This window comes from Colossoma macropomum, unplaced genomic scaffold (assembly GCF_904425465.1).
Source record: "Colossoma macropomum unplaced genomic scaffold, Colossoma_macropomum, whole genome shotgun sequence".
NCBI classification, from domain to species: domain Eukaryota; kingdom Metazoa; phylum Chordata; class Actinopteri; order Characiformes; family Serrasalmidae; genus Colossoma; species Colossoma macropomum.
The window spans coordinates 12,011,508-12,034,671 of NW_023494790.1; the positions used below are offsets into that span (position 1 = coordinate 12,011,508).

Consider the following 23,164-nt stretch of genomic DNA (forward strand, 5'->3'; position numbering starts at 1 on the left):
TGTGTGCTTAATGGGCTGTCCTAGTACTTTTGTCCAAAAAGCACAAGCAACCTATTCAGGTATAGACTCTACAACCCGGCAAGGTTTCTTGGTTCTGGCTCAAAAGCTGTAGGAGACGTTGCAAATATTTGACCATTCAGTAATTGTAACAAACTTAAGAAACAGTAAGTTCTTTTTCAATCAAATAGTCTATGGCAGAAAGTCTGACCATTGTGATAGCAACTGCAGTCTTGAAGCATTAAAGTTATTGCCAGTCTGAAACATTATAGGATGCTGAGAAGAGACAAACAGAATTTGCAAATGGGACATAGAGCAAAACGGGGCATAGAACATCGGCCACTTACAGCAGAAAGTGACCTTGTTGTTGCAGCATAAACAGATTATTTCTGTCTCTCTCACACACTTATTCCAGTGTTTGTCCTTGCATATCAGTGGTGAACCGTAACTATTAGAACTAGGCCTTCAGTTTGGGCCATAAATATCAAAGGTCAAAACTTGGAAAAACGAATGAAGAAAAGCACCTCTACAATGATGTTCATTTCTCCTAGCCCCCTATGGGATTCTAGGAGTATGTTAGCCCTAAGCTAACAGTGATGTGGACATTTGAAGCTTGTAAAAGACACACCATGTTTTATTTGAAGCTTTTAAAGACATGTCAACATACATTTATCAGCTCCACTCACTATATAGGTGCACAAGTTCTACAATTACAGATTGTAATCCATCTGTTTCTCTGTATACTCTGTTATCCTGTTCTTCAATGGTCAGGAGGTATTAATGGGGTGCTGGATTATTCTCAGCACTGCAGTGACACCGATGTGTTGCACTGGTATGGGTGGATCAGACACAGCAGTGCTGCTGGAGTTTTTAAACACCTCAGTGTCACTGCTGGACTGAGAATAGTCCACCAACCAAAAATATCCAGCCAACATCATCCTGTTACCACTGATGAAGGACTAGAGGATGACCAACACAAACTGTGCAGCAACAGACGAGGTGGACCAACAAGGTAGGAGTGTCTAATAGAGTGGACAGTGAGTGGACACAGCATTTAAAAACTCCAGCAGCACTGCTGTGTCTGATCCACTCAGACCAGCACAACACACACTAACACACCACCACCACATCAGTGTTACTGCAGCGCTGAGAATGATCCACCACCCAAATAGTACCTGCTCTGTGGTGGTCCTGTGGGGGTCCTGACCATTAAAGAACAGGGTAGCTCCCGAGTGGCCAACCGTCTAAGCGTTGGCCCTATCATCAGGAGATCGCGAGTTCGATCCCTGGTGATGCTACAGCCATCCGTAGCCGGGAGTCCAAGAGAGCACAATTGGCCTCGCTCTCTCTGGGTGGGTAGGATGGCCCCTCCCTCTCCCCCCATCACTCAACACGATGCTAGTTAGCTGACGTAACAGATCTGGCGGTTGGCGCTTTCCTCCGAGCGCGTTCGGCTGTCCAGTGACGTTGCGTGAGCGGCAGCTCGAAAAGAAGCGGTGGTTGGTTTCACGGGTCTCAGAGGAAGCCTGTGTTAGCCTTCACCCTTCTAGCGTTGATAGCATCGTGTGATTGGGGGAGTCCTAACTAGCGGGTGGAATTGGAAACGACTAAATTGGGGAGATAATTGGGTAAAAATCCAGAACAGGGTAAACAAAGTATGCAGAGCAACAGATTGGCTACAGTCTGTAATTGTAGAACTACAAAATAGACAATAAGTGTAGATACAAGGTGTACATAATGGCTAGAGCTACAACTGCTTTTATTCTTTTCTAACAACTGACTAAAATGCATTGTTCAGGCTATCAGGCTGACATGTTCATCCTTCTGTTCAGCTCCTGAAGTCCTAACCAATGGGAGAGCTCAATTGGCTGTATCTACCTAAAAACTATGGATAAAAAAATCCTGATTAGGTAACTTTTTACTGAGTATTTCGAGAACCTAACCCTTTTGTTTCTAATCAAAACCTTAAGAGTGAAATAAGAGTAGCACTACAATAGTTGCAGAGAAATTAACTGAAAAACGACACACAATTCAGTGACAAACTACAGATTTTATTGTAACAAATGTGTTTTTAACATTGTTCAAACAGCATGCTCAAAACCAAAGGAAATGAGTAGAGGGGGAAATATCTGTCATGCAAAACTGGTCTGAGATCTGTAACTAACTGTCGTATGATTGAGCTGAGTATAGTGAGAAACATAATTATAATCCTTCTCAACAGATGCAATACTATACTGTTTATATCAAGGTCATACGCTAACAGATCTACAGTTATAAGGGACTCGTCTATTTTTTTTTCATCAAGCAATTGGCCCCACCAGGCAAAGAAATGATTAGATATACAGAGGATTAATGCGTATTATAAGTTTGCAATGTTTTAACATTAAATTACTGTCCAGTTTCAGGTTGATTTGATTTTGATAAAGCACCTCATTTTCAAGGCATCTCAAGCATGAGCATTAAAAGTCAGTCGAGAAGTCACAGATGTGAATATCTGTTGGCTCTATGCTAAATTCATAAGTGGTGTGACAGCTGCGATAATCCTAAAATTTGAAAAATAATCTTGAAAAAATTGCCTAATATGGATCTATTAAAATCTACTGTTAAAAGTACTGTTAGCATTGCAGATATACATTCAGAGTCTGGGGAGTAGAAGAATAATATTTCAAGCATCCGTGCAACTTAGTAATACTAGCGCAAACTTTCTTTCGCATCTTAATCCAGTGTTGACTTAACTGCAATTGTAGCTCATTTGAAGGGCACTGATTTTTCCAAATTTCTACATAATTCTGTGATTGAGATGTAAACAAAATCATGCAAAGTGGTTTAATGCGAATTGGCACATTATGGAGAAACTTACAGACTCTCATTTCTTTACAGTGGTGGTGATTGGACACAGGGGTCACAATGTCTTCAATGCAAATATAGCCATTTTATCTACTATCTGACCAGTGAACGTACATATGTATTCTGGGTTTTTATATGGAATGTTGTAGTGGTAAATTTGATGAAAAAAAAAACTTGCCTTAAAACACCCTGTCCATCCTAAATGTATCTAAAAAATGGATGTATTTACATTACACTTAATAATCTGATACCTGCAGAAAATCAGATTTTGTCAGTAATCCGATCATGTTTACATGCACTTGAGTAATCAGATAATGGGAAACTATGATCTATGTGAATCAGGCAGTAATCAGATTTCTGCTTTGTAACCAGCCAATAAACTCACTGAAGAAGAAGTGACGGAAACACTATGCAAGACTCAAACCTCATTTTTTTAAACATCGAGCCACTTTAACTGAAACTAAGAACATTCATCATCTAGAAGATGAAGAATATTTAAATTCTTCATTTTGTCAAGAATGTATTTGGTTTCAGTGTCACTCCAAAAGTGTTTTATTGCCATCTCTTGCATGCTGTGTAAATGCTGCTTGCTTATTTCCGGTACCGCTGTCTGTTTTTGCACATGCTCAGACTGAGAAATCTGAAAGAAATCAGAGTAAGGGTGCATATGTGCTGAGAAATCTGACTAGTGAGCTAAAATCCAGCTCCCTTATTCGATCTAAGAAATCAAAGTATGCTGTTCACATGATCATTTGAATAATCAGATAACTGCAGAGATCTGATTATGATTGGATTATTAGGTGAATGTAAACATGCTCAATGTCTCCGACTTCAGACAGCGTGTTCATAACCCTAAGCTTTTAGTGCCATTAAACTCTTCAGACATTTGGTTTCTTTCACAACCGATGTCAACAATTTTGACTTGATACACATCTCTTTGATGGCACATTTCACATTAAAACAACTCTGAATGACTTTGGTTACAACTTAACGATTTAATTATTCAGAAAAGTTGATAGTGGAATTCCCCATTGACCCTATTTTTTGAACTGTCAAACTTGCCGGGACACCTTTCAGTTTACCTTGTTTGGGTACATTTCCATTTACTTTATTAGTTCATTGAACAAGACAGCAATGTCTGACTGATTGTAACGAGACTTTAGAACTGTAAAATGAATATGTAAGTGTGCGTGTGTTTGTATGGGTGCGTGTTTAGGGCATGGGGTACCAGTAAGTACACACATTACATAATGTCTTCTAGAAAACTCTCTCCATGTCACTTGTCCTGCTTTTGTTGTTTGATCCGGTTCATCCTTAATGACCCTTTATTAATCATTCACGCATGTAATGTAGATGCTTGGAGAAATGTGAAATAATATAAGCTCTAAATTTCACACCACCTGGTCGTTCAGATCAAATTACACACTGTTGTTTTAGTGGAGTTATAGAATAGTTGAAGTCTGTAAGACAAATGATAAGAAGTTATGATAAAAATGAATTATAGTTGTGCACAATACCAGTCAAAAGTTGAACACACCTACTCTTAAGGCTGTCGCACAACGAACATGCCGCATCGCACTGTGCAGCATCTTGTAGCGTAGCATCTTGTAGCAGTGCTGCTATAGAGTGCTGGCAGGGAGAGCCCAGAAACGCCAGGTTCAGATTCATTTATGCACTCTACTCATAAAAATTAAATAAAGTAAAGTGTTCAGCATCACTTATTACGCTTGGTACCCATTTACCTCTTCACAAACTGACTGTTTTTGAGCTGAAAAAGGCTAGGCTAATAACGTTAGCTGAGGTAACTTAGCATTAGCATCTGTCTGTTTATCTTAAAGACTGCCTGCCTTTCTCTGTGTAAAGTTCAAGCCGCATGTGATCTACCGTGGCTTTCTGTGGTCTCGCTGTGGCTTTGGTTTAATCTGGTCATGGCCAAATGCTGCATGGTATGCTGTTTTGGCGCTGCTGTGTATACCTTCATTAAAAGCAATGGTTTCAAGTTTCTGGACACTGCGCAGCGTGATGTGGCACATCCGTTGTGCAACAGCTTTCCAAAAGGGTTTCCCTTATTTTTACTATTTTACACATTTTTAATTGTTTTGGGTGCTTAGCCAGCCGTTAAAAGAAGGTGGGCTGTTCCATGAAAAAAAAAAGTTTTGAAATACATTCATCCATAGCCATCATATTCACTATTTATATCTGTCGTGAGGTTGTTACGCAAGGCAAAATATTCAGATACCACTTTTTCACACCAGACACAATTTCTTTGGAATGTGGCCGATTTGTTCAATCAGCTTGGTTATTGCCATGCCAACCTATTTCACTTGGAAAATGAAGGACAATCGCATTTGGTGTGCATTCAGTTGACGGCCAAATAAATCTTGTAGCATTTATGCGAACGCCTTATAGCTAAAAATGCCTATAAGGTTATAAATAAACATATTCAGTCATGTATGCAAAAACCTTTGACTGGTAATGTATAATTCATGGAGAAGCAATGATTTAGGCCAGTATGGAAACTGAAGGAAAAGCCTTTCTGCTCTTCACTGTAGGAGTCTGCAAAAGTCTGTTCAAGAATAAAGTGACATTTATTACTTCTTCAATGCATTTATATGTCAAATAATGTTCTTAAGTTGGGAAATTAAGTATTTCTCTTCAATTGCAGCTTTAATTCCTTTAATTAAGAAGAATAAACAGCAGCCTCTCATGTTCTCTCAGCAATCCCTAATGACTGCCAATAGCAATTTTGAGTTTGACAAATATGGACACTGTTTCATCCACTGGTTCATAAAAAAAAGGAGATACCTTGTGAAACATTGATAAATTACACCATCCTTAATGAATATAAACATGCTGGCGGCTCATTTAGCACTGATAACAGTCCTACCATAACCATACGACCATGTCACGTATGAAAATCAATGGTTTGTGCCAAAATGATCTCTAACCTTTATACCGTATTCTTATGTACAGTGCATATCTGCTTTATAAAGGCATCATATACAGTACGAGTTAGCCATGCGGAGAATGTGTGCGCATCATCTGTGTTATAGCAGCCTTTAGTCTTTGCTTTCTGAGCTAAATGGATTTTTCATTTTGACTTGGTAAAAATTGATTCCCATCCATCATTGTTTGGTACTAAGGTGTTTGTAGTGTAATTTATACAGGGGTTTGAGCTCAGTAGACCATAAATTATTCTTTAACATTGCCATTTTTTACCTTAACCTGATTTTGTGTACTTCTTATTTACCATTTTTTGTAAACTTGTAATACATTTTATTTAGACAGCACCTCTCTCCAACTCGCGTTACACAATTTTACTCACACCAATTTAATATTTTTTTGTATTTCAGCACAAACTGCAATTTAATAAATAAATAAATACATACGTAAATAAATAAGTAAATAAATAAATAAATACAGCTGAGTTGTTCTCATAAACATATAACAATCTTCTTAGGGGGACATATTATTTGCTCTCTTTTCTATTGATTTACTTGATGGCCATTTAAATTGATGCAGAGGTCAGTGTCTTAAATTCTGAATCTCCAAGAATAAAAAAAGCTTCAATATTTGTCAATATTTACAATGAGTTAACAGAATCGTTTGGGGAAAAACTACTTTTACACAATCACCCCAGATGTAGTCAATCATACTGTCCAAATTTAATTTCTTTTGTTTAGCAGTGGAGCTTTGACGATAAGGCCCAATCCCATTTCACTCCTTGCTCCTACCACTTAGCCCTTAGCCCTCTGTTTTGTGCGTTCATGTCTAGGGTTAGGGTGTCCCGATTTTTGTTGAGATAGAGGGATGCACAGCGACCAAAGGAACCCACAAATGTAAGTATTTTCTCTGTTAAAAATTACGATAACCATTGTATTATCTTAGTTTAATGTCGTTTCAATGTATTATGGTCGTTTTCTTCACAACAAGCATAAAAAATCTCTAATAGCATGCTAATGTCTTGGTAGCTAACTATCACTGTCTTGGTATTCTCTGATATCACTGAAGACGGGTCTGGTTACCTACAGAGCAGCGCTAGCAGCCTGTTAATGAAGTAAGTGTTTTTTGTTTTTTTTATTTGAAGGTTGTCCCATTTCGTAGGGCATGATTTCAACCACTACCCCTTGTAACTCTGTTCCAAGGGGTTAGGGTGACACTCGAAAACAAGATGTAGGGGTAAAAAGAAGAAATGGGATTGGGCCTAACATTGCTAACAAACATTAGAACTTAATAGACACCCAAATCTTTTCTGTAAATACATCCTCGAAGCTTCTCTCAATCTACTCAAACTGCATCCAGATCTTCATTAAGGTTGCACAGACATACTGATCTGGTTTAGGACGCAGTACAATTTGCTGTGAGCTATAAAAATGAATGATTTGGGTGACTACTGACTTTTACTGTAGGTTAGCGGTGTTAGCCTCGTAGCTCCAGTTCTAAAATAAAGCAAATTTTGGACACCAAACATGTCTTGGCTGGTCGACTACATCTGGTGTAAGTGGAATATTGTGCAAATTTGATCTTTTGCCAAACTATCTCTTTAACAAAGGATGGATCTGCTGGCAATAACTCTTGTTTGAACCTATTTTATTAGATATTGCATTTCTGTATGTTGCAACTCTCATTATAGAGACTTTTGAACTGTAAAGTTTAGACAATGTTATGTTAGAATCATTGTCTAGTTTGTAGTTTTATGTGAAAGCTTTCTCACTGTCAATGGCAAATTAAGCTTTTGTTGGGAGATCTAAAAAATTTCAATGACCCTTCAGTAAAAACGTACTGTAAACAGTATAAAATTGGTGTTCACTGACGATTACAGAAATCACATTGGAGTTCACTGATCTATGAGTCAGTTGTGACCTGTTATCGAAGATTTTGGAAATTTCATGAACCAAACATTATTTCCTTCTCAGAAATGGCCCATTTAAGACAACAGTCGAACGGTACATGTGATAATTCCGAAGCGCTTGCACGTCTTTCAGAAGTCCTACCCTACGAACTTTCGTAATGTTAACACATTTCAGTTGTATACCTTTTCCTTAGGAAAAAGAATGATAAACTTTACCATGCAAGAAGGTAAGAGAAATACAGAACGTAAACTACATCGTCTACAAGAAAAAATATAGGTTAATGCAAAGGCGCACCTAGTCTGGAATAACTAGTGAATGCTACAGTCAAATGCTACAATGAATTGTTCATGTTAGCAATCCTTTTTTTTACAAAATGCCCAAAAGGTTTGTGAACACCCTGGATAATTATCATTCGCTTTCAGTTAACTGTAGCAAATATGTAATATCAAAGGCTAACTATTTCGTGGTATACTGAGTATCGATTAAGTAAATAAGTAATAATGCACAATTGACATGCGTCTTGCATAGTTTTCAGTCATTTGCAGGGACAGGACTGAACAAGCAATCCCAGAGTATATCCAAATCACTCATCAAAACTGCAAAACAATCACTGCAAACCTGGGATTTTTGGATATAAAGTTTGTCTGCAGAGTGTGGGTCAGAACCCCAGGATACACTGTATGTCCAAAAGTATCTAGACACCTCATTGCCCAATATTTCTTTCTAAATCAAGGTTATTAACAGTGGCCAGCTTGTCCCTACGCTAACAGCTTCTATCCTTCTATGAAGACTTTCCACTAGATGTTGAAACATTACTTCACGGATTCCATTCAGCTATAAGATATTAGTGAGGTCAGCAGTGGATCACAAACAGCCCAGCCCGGTGCCGGGGAGCTTGACACTAGCAGACACCCATCACTTGGCATTGAGTCAAAGAAAGTCAGCAAAGGGTTTGCCTTAAAGTTGCTGATCCACTAATATCAATAGGTGACTGTATACTTTTGGACATATAGTGGTTGTTCAGTCCATCAAATCCAGGCACCAGGAGGTTTCAGAGCTCTGAGTTTGAGACTGCATCCCAGCGCTGGGCCTCCTGGACCTAGATTCAGACACCTCACTGTCCTGGCTCTCCACTGAGCCTTGCTCAGTCAGTAGGCACTCGCGACTGGTGTGGCCCACATGACTCAAATCCCCCAAAGGAAGGTCCACTGATGCAGAATCCAGCCTTGGAGGAGGAGGTGAACAATCTGACAGATGGACACAATCCTCAATGTCCTCGTCCAGGAAGCTGGAGGTTTCTGGGATGTTTCTGTCACTGTGAGCGACCGCCGAGCTCAGGTTTAGTTCACTCAAAACCGGGGCTGAATGGGGCAATGTGGGCTCCGCTGATGGCTGAAGGTTTGGATATGGACGACTAGCCATCAACAGGGAATGTGTAGATGTAGGCGCACTGGACAGTAAGTGGGAGTAGTCCGAGTTGTGTGAAGGCATAGCACACAAAATGGGCTGTGAGCGGCTAATGCTAGCAAGGCCACTGCCCCCAGTGGCCATACCAAGGGATGGACCTTTGTCCTCGAGCCCTGTCTGACTATCCTGTGCTGCCACTCCATGATGGCCTGGGCTGATTCTGAGGAGAGTAGAGCTGGTGAGGGAGTGCTGGTGGGGGGTGTAGTAGGAGGTGGTGGTGGTGTTGATGGAGCTCCATTTACAGGAACCAGGGTCAGGACTACTCGGACGCTGAAGAGGGTCAGACTGAGGGAAGTGCCCTTGACCTTCTGATTGCTCCTGTACACTTGTACTAGTGGCACCTGCAACAGAAATATTTCGTTTAGATAGTGGTTAGCTTAATGATATAATCTTAATGAGGTAAAATAAGGCAACTTGATGTATTGATGTAAACAATCATTTACAAACAGTGGTATCAAAAATCTGACAGATTCCCTACCACATGCTCCACCATGGTTCCATGTGCTGGCACCTAGATGGTTGAGGTTCTCTGGGATTGCATGGTCCACCTGATGATGATGGCCATGGGCCTCCTGGTGTAGGTGCATGCTGGTGCCCATGCTGTAGGCCATTGCGGTGCTGCCAGCTGGGTTGGACATCATGTGCACACCGTAAGGGTAGGAGGACAAGGAGGCTGTATAATGATGAACAGCCACTTGTGCTTGCAGAAGATGCATCATGTGGTGTAGGTCCTTAGTTAGCTGAGACACCTCCTGGTTCAGGCTGCCCATCTGAGGTTGCAAAGAAAGACAAAGGAGTTCATATCAATTGTAGGTTTGGTAGACTAATGTTCTGCAATGTTGCCCATGTGGGCAGTTTGGTACAAGCAACAAATGCTCTTCATGCTCATGGAATCTCATCAGATATTAATTTTATTTAGTTACATATAAATAAAAAACAAATTATGCAACCCAAAACTAAATTTAACTTTGCCTGACAAGGTAACGCATCCCTTTCTGTATTCAGAGCCTTGAAGCTGAAGCTTAGCATTAGCTAGGAAACTGGTAGGTATGGCTAACCACCAATAATAGCTATAATTATTAATGTAAATAGTTACATTAGTCTTAAGAGAAAGGCCAGCTACAAAAGAGAAGTTTTATTTTGCAGTGTAACATTTTTCAGGATCTGATAAAATAGGACAACAGTGTAGGCTTATAAATATTAGATACTGATATAGATTCATAAAACTCAATAAATTATATTAAATGGTTATGCCTGAAAATGCCTGATAAATCCACTAAGTCCAATAATGACATCATAATTCACTGTAACATGACTATTGTCTAACCTACCTTTAGTCCTTAAAAAACAGCATTTAAGACTGATGTATGTAAACAGTCTCATTTCTGATTGGCTGTCGTGTATATTGATTTATTCAAATATCACAGTCCTACGGAGCCCCGCTGGTGACATCCCGTATAAATAAATATAAAATGCGTGGCCACGACTTAGTAGGGCGTGGGAACAAGATCCTAATGCGTGGCCATGAATTAGTAAGTCGTGGGAATGAGATAATCAAAGGTTGACCACAGCTTTATAAGGCATGATCTCGTTCCCAGGCCTTACTAAGTCATGGCCATGACTTAAATATCTCATTTCCATGCCTTATTAAGTTGTGGCCACGCCATGAATGGGCAGAGCTAAACTGCTGTAGGCTGAATAGATGGATCTATGTGAATGCATTGGTGTTTGTGACATCACAAAAATAATGAATTCAAATCAGGCTGTTTTGCAGGTTAGTTTTTATGTATGTACCACAAGGATAATATAGAGATTCTTAAACTTTAACAAACTTATTTCAAGTGAGAACAAACAGGGTTATATGGGCCCTTTAAGGCCACAAACCCAGTTAGAGGACACAGCATCTCAGTGTTACCTTATAAACATAAAACTCCCAGCACAGCCCATTCATCACTCTCCCATTATCCAACACTGTTCACTACAGAGCTGCGGATTCTGCAGTGTCTCTGACGCCGGCTTGCGTAAATACAAGACCTGTTCCATTTCAGAATCAAAGCCCAGGAGAGAGAGAGAGAAGGAAGGGACAGAAATAGTAAGAAAAGACGGCCACTGGGGGGCTGGAGGTGAGGGAAGAAGGGGCGTAGGTTTTGGCAGAACGTGCAGTCAGCACTTCCTCAGTTTTTATCTGCACTGCAGAAGCACCCCCTGTGTCTTAATTAATGCAGAGTCTCACCCGTCCTACCTGAGCCCATCTGTGAGAGAGGGAAAGACACAATATGCGCGTCTGAAAGTTACTCATGGCCCCCTACAACATAATGCGCCCCGATCCATCTGTGCGCAGTTGAAACCACTGACATCACGGCCCATTCCAATTAATGATAAGTAGGTGGCACCTTACCAAGCACATTAAAGGGCCCATATGTTACATTTGTAGCATCTGTGTGGGTTTTTTGTACAGTGAACACATGAAACCGCAAAAAATATAAAGTAGTCTTTTTGTACATCAGTGAAACAAGGCTTAACTGGTGCAGGACAAATGGGAAATCTGTGCATACTTATGACATCACATCCATGAGGAATTCAAAACAGGCTGTTGTTTGCAGGATGAATTGGATATTTGTGCATACTTGTGACATCACATCCATGATGAACTTAAAACAGGCTGTTTTTACAGGGCGAATGAGAAATTTGTGTATACTTGTGACATCACAACCATAATGAAATCAAAACGGGCTGTTTTTGCAGGACAAATGGGAAACGTGCACAAATGTGACATCACACCCATGATTAATTCAAGACAGGCTGATTTTGCAGGATGAATTGAGTATTTGTGCATACCTGTGACATCATTTAAAACAGGCTGTTTTTACAGGACAAGTGGGAAATTTGTGCATTCTGATCTCACATGTGCTCTTTTGACTATAAAAGGGCACAAATTCCTACAGACACAGCCCATTCGACTGTGTTATAATGGAATATGCAGCAAATTACTCTGTCAGCAACTAAGCTTGATCTGTAATTGAGTACACTGAGCTTGAGCCCCTATAAACAGATAAGAATAATTACGTGTGTTTCTGTTTGTACCTTTTTGTTGAGTTGACTGATGCTCTGTCTCACTTCCTCTGTTTCCTGGAGCAGGGTGGTGTTCACCTGAAGAGAATCTGAGAAAAATGGGCACAAAGGTTGGAAGAAACCCTGGAGAAGTCCAGTTCTTTAATGGAGTTAGGGAATAACTGAAGTCTGGCTGAAGTTACATTCTATCCTTTTCTAAATTTTACCATCATCAACATCACCTACAAAAGCTCAGAAGACTTGTATATTTGTGTTCCTAGCCCAGGTTCCTAACACCACCACTGTAAAGAAATGTTGGTACATTTCTCTACAATCTATTTTCACCTCAGAATGAATGTGACAGAATGAATGACTTTGTGTATTTCTCAACGACTTAATTAAAAAAAGAATTTTGAAAACTTGCTGGAATTCCCCTTTAGGCAAAACACTAAGTTTTTTTGAGCTACGTATGAAGTTTCCATTGGTTTGCTTAGCAGGAGGTGTAAATATGCAGTAACTGCTAAGCTTAATGTAAAAACTCATTTGTGTGGTGCAACCAGTTTTGATTTATCTGAAATTAGTAAACGTTATAACTAACCTAACTTGCGTATGGCCGGCACAACTGACCACAGGACTCCAGCCAGAGTTCTCTCCCCTCCTACAGTCATACAGCCTCTTCTCATACTATGACATGTTTAGAGATACATACATGTATCTCCAAAATGGCAGCTTTACAGAAGAAGGCAACAACATTCTTAATTTCTAATGAAAGTTAATGGAAGAATCATGAAGCATTTCTGTTGGTCCATTCGTCATGAAAATTTCACGCAATTTTAAGGACAGTTGCTGTATGTAATGCACTTATTCAATACTGTATACTCTTTAATACTGTAATACTGTGAATGTAAGCAGAATCAGTTGTAAACCAAGAAGTCTTTTATTTTAATTAAAAATTAGTTGATTGATTCCCTTCATATTCTGATTTTTATCTTTTTTCCCATTTTGTCTTTTCCTGTACAGCACTTTATGGTGTTGTTTATAAACAACAGCACATAAATAAGATGTACCATTATTTGTTTATTAATTTTTTTCAATTATTCTTATCAAAAATACAAATGAAATGAAAGACGAAGCGATAATGAAAGCAAACCCAACAGCGTGCCTCTGTAACGAGACACGGCTCATTAGAGAAACTCCGCAGTGGAGTTTTCCATTATTGACCCTGCGCGACCCCAGACACTCCTCCTGCTCTCCCTTTCTTTCCTGACCTGCCCTGACCCGTCCACCCTCTTCAGTGCTGATGGAGTTTGGCAGCTGGAGCCTCTGACAGCTGTTCTCAATGTCACCCCCCACAGCTTTGCCTCCTGCACTGAGAGAACTTCTCTCACCCTTCAGCTCATTATTCACCTGCGCACAACGTCGCTGTGGGCTCTGTGAAAGTGATCGTTCAGCAAAATAGCAAACATACAGTTTCTAACATTAACCCAGATGTAGTCGATCATCCAAGACGTCTGGCATCTTCTTTAGTTTGCTTCTTTAGTTTTGCACTGCAGCTACAAGGTTAATGTAGCTAAGAGGTAAAGGAAGCTCACACCCCACCAATTAGCATTATGCAAACCACCATGCCTAAATCATCACACACTGTTTTTAGTTATGGGAGCTATAGGAAAACTATCTTAGAGAGGAAGAGTTTGTGAACAAAGTTGACTTGACAAAGCTGTTGCTACTCTACCCCAGGTGGTTGCTATGTTATCCCAGTTGGTTGCTGAGGTGTTGCTGGGCTGTTGCTGTGGCATACCAGGTGATTGCTAAGGTGTCACTAGGCTGTTGTCACAATGTGGCAGGTGGTTGCTAAGGTGTTGCTAGGCTGTTGCTGTGCTATCCCAGGTGTTGGGATGCCATTATTATGGTATCCTGAGTGGTTGCTAAGGTGTTGCTAGGATGCTGTTATGGTATCCCAGGTGGTTCTTAAGGTGTTGCTAGGCAGTTGCTGTGCTATCCTAGGTGTTGATAGGCCATTATTATGGTATCCTGAGTGGCTGTTAAGGTGTTGCTAGGATGCTATTATGGTATCCCAAGTGGTTGCTAAGGTGTTGCTAGACCATTATTATGGTATCCCAGGTTATTCCCTAAGGTGTTGCTAGACCAAGGTTATGGTATCCCAGGTGATTGCTAGGTGTTGCTAGGCCATTACCATGTTATCTCAGGTGATTGCTAAGATGTTGCTAGGCTGTTACTATGATATCCCAGGTGGTTGCTGCTGTGAAATTGTGCTTAAATGAATGCTGCATTGAAATTGCATATGCGAAAGCACAAGCAAACTATTCCTGTATAGGCTCTACGATCGCACAGCCCTATGGCTCTACCTTAAAAACTGCAGAAGATAATGAACAGTAAGTAAACTCCAGACACCAAGCATGTCTTGGCTGATCGATTGCATTTGGGATAAAGGGAGAAACCAGTTCCAAAACCAGTTTTTTGTTTATTTAATTTTCAGTTAAAATGCCTTACTTTGGAGGAGTGGAATACTGAAAAAATATTATATTAATTCCTCTGATAAATTTTTTCTTGCTGCTGAAAAAATAAATACAATGTTCTAATGGCCATTTTGACTGGAAATTAAATAAATTGCATAGCACTGTAGATAAATGAGATTTCTGGCCGAACTCATTTAGAAAGATGTCTTAATTACCTCTGGATTCCACAGCAGTAGCATTGCTCCCACTGTGCTCGGCACTGAAGTGAAACACACGCCCGTTATCCTCAATCCCATCAACCACCCTGTCAAAGATGACAGACAGTTAGAAACTCATGGACAAGTACTGTCATCTTGATTAGTGACTTTTGAGGACCCACTGCAGAAAAGACCCCAAAATTTTAACAAGTGAAATTAATTCATATCACAACAATTACCTTGATTAGAAATGTTGTCTTATTTTAAGTAGTTTATGGCACAAAACATGCACAAACTCCAAGTTATTTTGATCATTGTGTCAGTAGCACAGCAGCAGTAGTTAAACTAGGGCTTTTCCACTCTTGTTTCAAGAACTAGCCTCCTCTTACATTGTCTTATTCGAGGATTTTGCAGTGGTATTTAATAATTTATTTGAAAACCTCTGTAATGCTGAATTTAGGGGTCTAAGTTACAAGCTGCTCATTGAGATGGATTGACGTCCGATCTGAAATTGATAAAAGATGAAAGCAAACTTGTCTCTTGTCTTAAATTGAAGAAAAATGTTACAAAATAAGTCTAAGATTTCTAAGAAAAAGTATATTTCTCTCATCCAAGTCTTACTAAGAGACTTGAAAGAGAGAAATATACTTATATGTAGCCACTTCATCTTATTCTCCAAAGAAACAGAATTTTAGATGTGTATTTTACTTTATCTAAAATGCTGTGTGTACATATTTCCTTACTTTCCTTCTAGTTTTAAAATATTTAGCATGAAGATCTACACGTTACTGCTTATTTCAAGAAATCTTACTAAGTCAGTTTTATTCACTCCATTGGCAGAGTTTTATTAGATGCAAAGCACCTCATGGACCGACCTACACTCTTTAAAAAGATGGTTCTTTAAGGGTTTTTGAGTAAAAAAAATGGTTCTATATAGGACCATGAACACTCAAAGAACCCTTTGCATGATGAAGAACATGCTGTAGATAGTACTGTATAGAACATTTCTGAAACAGGTTCTTCTATTGTTGTGATGTCAAGCTTGTAACAATAGAAGAACACTATTATATAGTACCATTTACAGCACATTCTCCATCAATCAGAAGAGCCTTTTCATGATGCGTTTGAGTGTTCATGGTTGTATATAGAACCATTTTCTTTACTAAGGAACCCTTGAAGAACCTTCTTTTTTAAGGGTGTACCTGCCTTACCACCCACCCCAACTATATTACATACATACATACATACATACATTATCTAAACTGCTTATCCTTCTGGGTCGCGGTGGGGTGCTGGAGCCGAAGAAGGGCAGGATACATTTTTTGACTTATTGAGTACGTCTTTTTAGCAGTGCAAGTTTATGTATAGTTTCTAATATAATATACACCGGTCAGGCATAACATTATGACCACCTCCTTGTTTCTACACTCATTGTCCATTTTATCAGCTCCACTTACTATATAGGTGCACTTTGTAGTTCTACAATTACAGACTGTAGTCCATCTGTTTCTCTGCATACTTTGTTAGCCCCCTTTTACCCCCAAGACCCCCATGGACCCTCACAGAGCAGGTACTATTTAGGTGGTGGATCATTCTCAGCACTGCAGTAACACTGACATGGTGGTGGTGTGTTAGTGTGTGTTGTGCTGGTACAAGTGGATCAGACACAGCAGTGCTGCTGGAATTTTTAAACACCTCAGTATCACTGCTGGACTGAGAATAGTCCACCAACCAAAAATATCCAACCAACATCGTCCTGTGACCACTGATGAAGGACTAGACGATGACCAACACAAAATGTGCAGCAGCAGATGAGCTATTGTCTCTGACTTTACATCTACAAGGTGGACTGACAAGGTAGGAGAGTCTAATAGAGTGGACAGTGAGTGGACACAGTGTTTAAAAACTCCAGCAGCACTGCTGTGTCTGATCCACTCATACCAGCACAACACACACTAACACACCACCGACACATCAGTGTTACTGCAGTGCTGAGAATGACCCACCACCCAAATAGTACCTGCTCTGTGAGGGTCCATGGGGGTCCTGATCATTGAAGAACAGGGTAAAAGGGGGCTAACAAAGTATGTAATTGTAGAACTACAAAGTGCACCTATATAGTAAGTGGAGCTGATAAAATGGACAATGAGTGTAGAAACGAGGTCATAATGTTATGCCTGATTGGTGTACATACTATGCTATAATATAATACACATATGTCCACCTAATGTTAAACTAGAAAGTTAACTGAACATTAAGATATTACAGTGTCAAACACTGCAATGAGGCAGGGCAATCTTAAGTCGTACCTGGGGCTGAGGTCGGGGGGTCTGAGGCAGCTGAGTGTGGGGATGAGCAGTTTTGTAGGTTTGCGTGCTGCGCTGCCCGCCTGGCTCTGGGCACTGTGAGCGCTATTAGGTGGAGTGGAGGGTGCAGTATGTGGCTGGTGGTCCAATTTGGCCTGCGGTTTGGGCGAGGGGCTTTTACAGCTGCCTCTGACTGGTGAACGGCAGCGGCGAAGGGCATTAAACTGCCGCAGCTCATCGCCCAGAAGGTTCCCCAGGGACGTGCGGCGTACTGGACTGCTCAGGCTGGGCAGGAGAAGATTCCGGCGAGACCGTGAGGCTGGAGAGAGGTGATAATAATCATCCGGATCACCACTTGTTTCTACAATGGAGGGAAGTTTGCTGTCTGTTGATGCGCCGGAGTCCACCCGATTGTTCTAAAGGTATAGGAAAAGGAAGAGGATCAGTCTAGATCGACACCCTGACTAATCAATAGCAGATAGCAGGATGTTTTGACATGGGATCTAATTCTGGAGTCTTATATTGCTGTGAGGAACCAGCTTGCAAAATTTAAGCTTAAATTGATCACTTTTCTTGGTAATTATCAAGGTAAATTGACTGAAAACGCATTTGCCTTTTTTGGGGGTTTGGGGTGTTGAAAGTTGGGGAAGTTACAAATGTTGCAAACACACATGCGCATGTGTAGATAGACCCCAGGGGGCACTTGAGCCCTTGCCCTTTTGCCCTTAGACTGTGACCTCTTGGGTGGCATCTATAATAATATAATTGTGTTTTTTATTGCCTTCATTGTTTTGTCTCAGATAGCATCTTCACAAGACTAGAGCTTGTGGGTCAGCTTAGTGCTTCCTCACTCTTGGGTTACCCCCTCTAGATTTCCCCTCAGTCAACTCCAACCTGTCACACATCACCACAGCGCTGGAAATCCCAACAATAAAGCACCAAGGAGGAAACAAACTGTCTCCACCTCCTTTATAATGTCTCTGACACTAACAGCATGTTAAACCAAGTTTTAGTTATTAAGAAGATTTTTTTGTGGGACTCTGTGGAGCTCCTAAAGAGACCACCCCACTTAAGGAGAGTTATAACTTCACAAGTGTCTGGGTTTTTATATCTGGGGCTTTGAAAGTTGGACTGAGTAATGGCAAGAAAATAAAAGTCATAAAAGTCATCATATGTATTGCTGAAGAAGGCCTTCTTAAAATTTCATGTGGTTTGGTAAAGCAGGCTGCTGATGTAATTGCACGAAGGCAAGTGTTCCACTGTACAGAACGCTTGACCCGGGCGGTTAAAAAAAGCGTCTGACCCAGTTACGGAGGTGGGCCCTGAGGTAGGGTGGGAAATAAGCATGCAATGCTTTCTACAAAGCTTCAGCTAGTAATGAGTTTCCGCCTTCGGGGGGAAGTCCTGCCGTTAGACCCCCCGGAGAAAACCTGGACCGAAGTGCCACTGAAAATGAGCCACATTAACCCAGACGCAGGTCTAGGAATAGAACCCCAGCCCGGATGAGTAATACTCCACAAAAAATTACACTACCTACAAGCATCTCTTCTGCTGTGTAAGTTTCATATATATAACAACACATAAATATATGTATTAATATAAATATATGTATATATATATATATATATATATATATATATATATATATATATATATTTATATATATCAATGGGAAAAAAGGCAACTGTTAATACAGCTGTAACTGTATTTAAGAATTTAAGAGCTGAATAACTGGATGGTTTTGAGTGGTGGACCACTCTCAAACTAACAGTGACAATGATGTGTATAAAGCTCCAAATTCCTGCATGCATATATGGACCATTCTACTGATTTAGTTCTCACTGCTTCCCACAGTTAAAAAAAAACAAAGAGGTATTCAGACCTTAGACATTTACATGTCTTATATTATATTATGATCTATTTGAACCCAAGGCATTAATAAAGATAGTAATAAGCTAAACATATATATACAAAAATGATCATTTATAGGTTTTTGTACTTTCTATTTGGTGGTGTCTGTCGCAAAACCTACCCCCTAAATTTAAATTTCAGGAAATAATACTAACTTTTTTGAATTTTTTTCCTATTTTGTTAAGATCTTTTTGATTTCTTTGAAAGTGAAGTTGAACATTTAGATTTTATCATGAGTTTAAATTTAAAAAAAATAACTTTATTTAAAAAATGCTGTGCCACATTTTCATGTCACTACTGAAACACAAAGAGTTTTAGTCTGTAGGTGGAGTCTTATTTTAGCCACACCCCTGCATTTTAGAGCAGGAAGTGAGGCTGCATCCCTGTCCCTCATGGCCACATGGTGAGCAGTTAGATCCCATTGTTTTGAAGTAAGTGTGTCCCAAAGTCTGAAAATCAATGTGTTACATTAAGAACTGTCACTACCGAAACACATTTTCCATGTTTTAATGAAAAATATTCTTTTTTTGTGTGCACAACTGTTCAAAGCTGCGTTTGCTAGTCATGTACAGGCTAGCATGTTTGAGTTCTGCTCAAAATTAGCTAAAATTGTCAGTACCGAAACAATCACTACTGAAACATTGGGTAAGGTTCCAGTATGGTTATGACTGTTTTCATAGTGACAAAACGATCAATCATTTATTTAATAAATTAAGCATAATTAAGGTACAGGGCTCACTCAAAGCAAAAGAATTTCAGTCTGAAGTCTAACTCAGTTAAACGTCTGAAATGTGTTTCAACTCTCACTTTGAACCAATTCGGTAGAATGGCCCACATAGTGGACCTATAAGGGAGCTGGAACTCATAAATTGGCCAGTGAGCAGAGGAATTTGTAATAAAGTGGTCAGTGAATGGACAGGGAGCTTATATATGCATTGTCTGTATGAGAAGTAGAAATGGTTACAGTAAAGAAAAGATAATTATAGAGTTCACTTACATGAGGGAATCTGGGGGAACGTGAAAACCTCGTGAGACCCTACAAAGACAAAAAACCCACCTGTTACAACCAGTAACACCTTCATTAAACTGTGACAGATGGGAAATGATTTCCCACACCTTTTGCATAAAAACCACATTTTCAATCTTTTGTTACGAAAATGGGTTTGGGCTGAAGTGGAGGGTAACTGACACTCATTATAATAGACTGACAATTGGTTCTTTTTGTTATTTGATATCTTCTCTCTCTCTCCATCTCTCTCTGTTTCTGCTAAAAAGGTTGCTGTATTGTATAAAATAATCAAATAATCATGTTGATAATGATGCTGACTGGGAATCTGTCCAGTGTTGTAGCATATGGCTGAAGAGAAAAACATCACTGTGCAACGCAACAGTGAAAATAACAGGTGAAGCAAAGAGCAGAAAGACTGTTTCTTTTCTAGCTTTGTAATTTGCTTTTCCAATTTCACAAAGGCGAAAACACAATTTGCTGTGATTATTGTCGCCCAAGGACATTCAGTACAATTGGATGAACTTTAGCGCTGATAATCAATTAACCACACTGCGTTTGGAATGAATGAGAAGGTAATGATGGGATTCATGAAAAAAACCTTCACACACTTTTGTGAGATTTTGAAGAGAAAACACTAAATTACTGGATGCACAGTACTGTGCAAAAGTCAGAGACCATTTTCATTGGTCTTTTCATTTCCAGTCAAAACTGCCATTATGGACAGCTTAACAATATTTTTGGGTAAGGCTTTATTTTGAGTGGTCCTTTGCAGATGATTAATAAACTCTTAACAGATTATCAGTCATAACACATCAACAACATATCAGTGAAGTACCAGTAGTGAAGCGTCTGAATACACTGAAGTAAATATCTTGTAGATGTTCTGTTGATACATTACTTACATTAAGTAGATGTGTTCTTAATATGTTACTTCCATTATGCAAAACCTAACCTTACCCAGCCTTACCCAAAACCTAACCCTAACTCGGGCCCTAATCCTAACACTAACCTTAACCTCAACCCAAAACCTAATCCCAACCCTGGCTCTAATCCTAATCCTAACGTTAACCTTAACCTCAACCCAAAACCTAATCCTAACCCTCACCCTGGCCCTAATCCTAACCCTAACCCTAACCTTATCCCAAAACCTAATCTTAACCCTAACCCGGTCCCTAATCCTAACCCTAACCTCAACCTCATCCCAAAGCCTAATCACTGTTTTGCAGCAATTCTGCATTAAAGAATGGAAAATGTTTTTCACCACCAACATTTAAGCACAGGATTACTCTGCTCCACTGTTTCTGCAGATGAGCTAGGTAAGTAATAAAGCTAACTGTGGTAAAGAAAACCTAGATCAAAACTGTGAAAAAATGATGAGAAAACTGCAGTCTTCAGCCATTCACTCCAGACTACACCACATTACTGTAAAAGGTAGGTCTGTGGTTAATTAGACAGTACCCACTGTGGTATGCTGTCAGCTAGGCAGACGAATGTGAGGTCAGCAACTGTGTGTTGTGTTTGAAATTTAAATTTTTATCTCTCTGGTTATGGAGGCCACAATGAAATAGGCTAGCTTGTGGTTGTCATCCTCACTATAACAATGTCTTCCTAGCCGGCCTCCCCAACATGTAATGAGGCCCTAATTATGGGTGGTGCACTTGTTGAAATTCATCCTCAGGTATGACTTTTGTCATAACCCCTATACCAGTGTGCCACAAATAAGCGCAGAAAACACAACATGCAAACTCCTTTAGTAATATATGTTAGTCCCTTTAGCTGAGTGGCTGATTCAGGGATGTTGAAGTCACATTTCAAATGAAAATGAAAATGCAGCAGAGCCTCAATCACCTCCTGCTGTCTAGTCCTCTGCATCTGAAGTAGTCCATTTTAGTCTGCTAGTAAACTGTAAGCAGAAATGCTTACACAGCTGTCTGTGTATTGTTCAATTTTGTTTTTACTATTTTGAACGATAAAAATATTTCAGATTTACTTTGGTTGTTATAAATATTTGGTATTAAAAAGTGAAGGATATACCATCAGAAAATTTAATCATACTATAATATATTTAGCCATACTGGCCAGTACTTCAAGACCCCCCCCCTCTTTAAGATGACATTCTGGCTACACCACTGGTGTGTATAAGTGTGTGTGTGTGTGTGTGCGTGTTTACCTCAGCCTCGCTGCCCTCTCTCAGGTTGTATGTGAGGTTATGGTGGATGTCTGCGGTAAAGACACTGGCGTATTCGGGGTAAAGCTCTAAGACTTCTTTCAACCCTTTCACACTGATGTACTGCAGGTCACAGTAGGTCAGGGCCTTCACGTCTGCGTTCGTTTTGATCACATGATCCTGCCCTGGAAGGTCTGACCCAATCAGATCCCCTTTTCCTGAAATGACATAAGTGAGTAAAATAATGTATTTAATTATTTAAAACCAAACCTTTCCATCTGACTCAGAAGTGAACGTATAGAGCAGAGATCTTATGCAGTCGTTGAATGGAGTATCCGGTCCAGAACTTTGTAATCAATGGTAGTTAACAGACCCTTTTCACACTTCCAATGGAAACCGTCATAGCATTACAGCTGTGGAAGCATTTACGAATGGGAACGAAGAGGGCTCGCACATTCATACATCCTTATTAAGGACTTTAGCTCTACAAAGGCGTCGTTCCTTTGGTAGGGCAGAGACAAGCAGGATTGACAAGGTCCACATTAAAAGTAGACTACTGATGAGTCAGCGTTGGATGGGTGAGTAGTATGGTTTTAAAGAATCTGTCTGTTTTAAAGAATCTGATATTTCAAACTTTGAAGTAATTAAACATTGTCACATCAGTTAGCTGACATAGGAACACTGATCTGGTCATCTGCATCATTGAAAACTGTACAAGACAATATTAACATTAAACAGGAGAAAATTAGGTAAATATATTAATAAGGTCAATGAAACAACTCAGTCCTCTACATCAGAGGCATTATAAAGAAGGACTGTGTCCAGATTCTCATTTGTAACCACCACCACTACTGTAATGTTTTCCCTACTATGATGACTTCT

General features: G+C 39.8%; 1 protein-coding gene across 1 annotated transcript in view; it reads right to left on the minus strand.

Moving 5' to 3' along the window:
* Positions 1–9,255: 9,255 nt before the first annotated feature.
* The window catches only part of kcnh4b (potassium voltage-gated channel, subfamily H (eag-related), member 4b), a 103,875-nt gene continuing 89,966 nt past the window's right edge, over positions 9,256–23,164 (minus strand). Inside the window, exons 11-16 of the mRNA XM_036572128.1 lie at positions 22,286–22,500; positions 20,104–20,142; positions 17,199–17,611; positions 14,908–14,996; positions 12,249–12,325; positions 9,256–9,934 (exon numbers count right to left, since the gene is read on the minus strand). Of these exons, the coding sequence (XP_036428021.1) occupies positions 9,542–9,934; positions 12,249–12,325; positions 14,908–14,996; positions 17,199–17,611; positions 20,104–20,142; positions 22,286–22,500 (1,226 nt within the window). The 3' untranslated portion in view covers positions 9,256–9,541. The remainder of the gene's footprint in view (positions 9,935–12,248; positions 12,326–14,907; positions 14,997–17,198; positions 17,612–20,103; positions 20,143–22,285; positions 22,501–23,164) is intronic.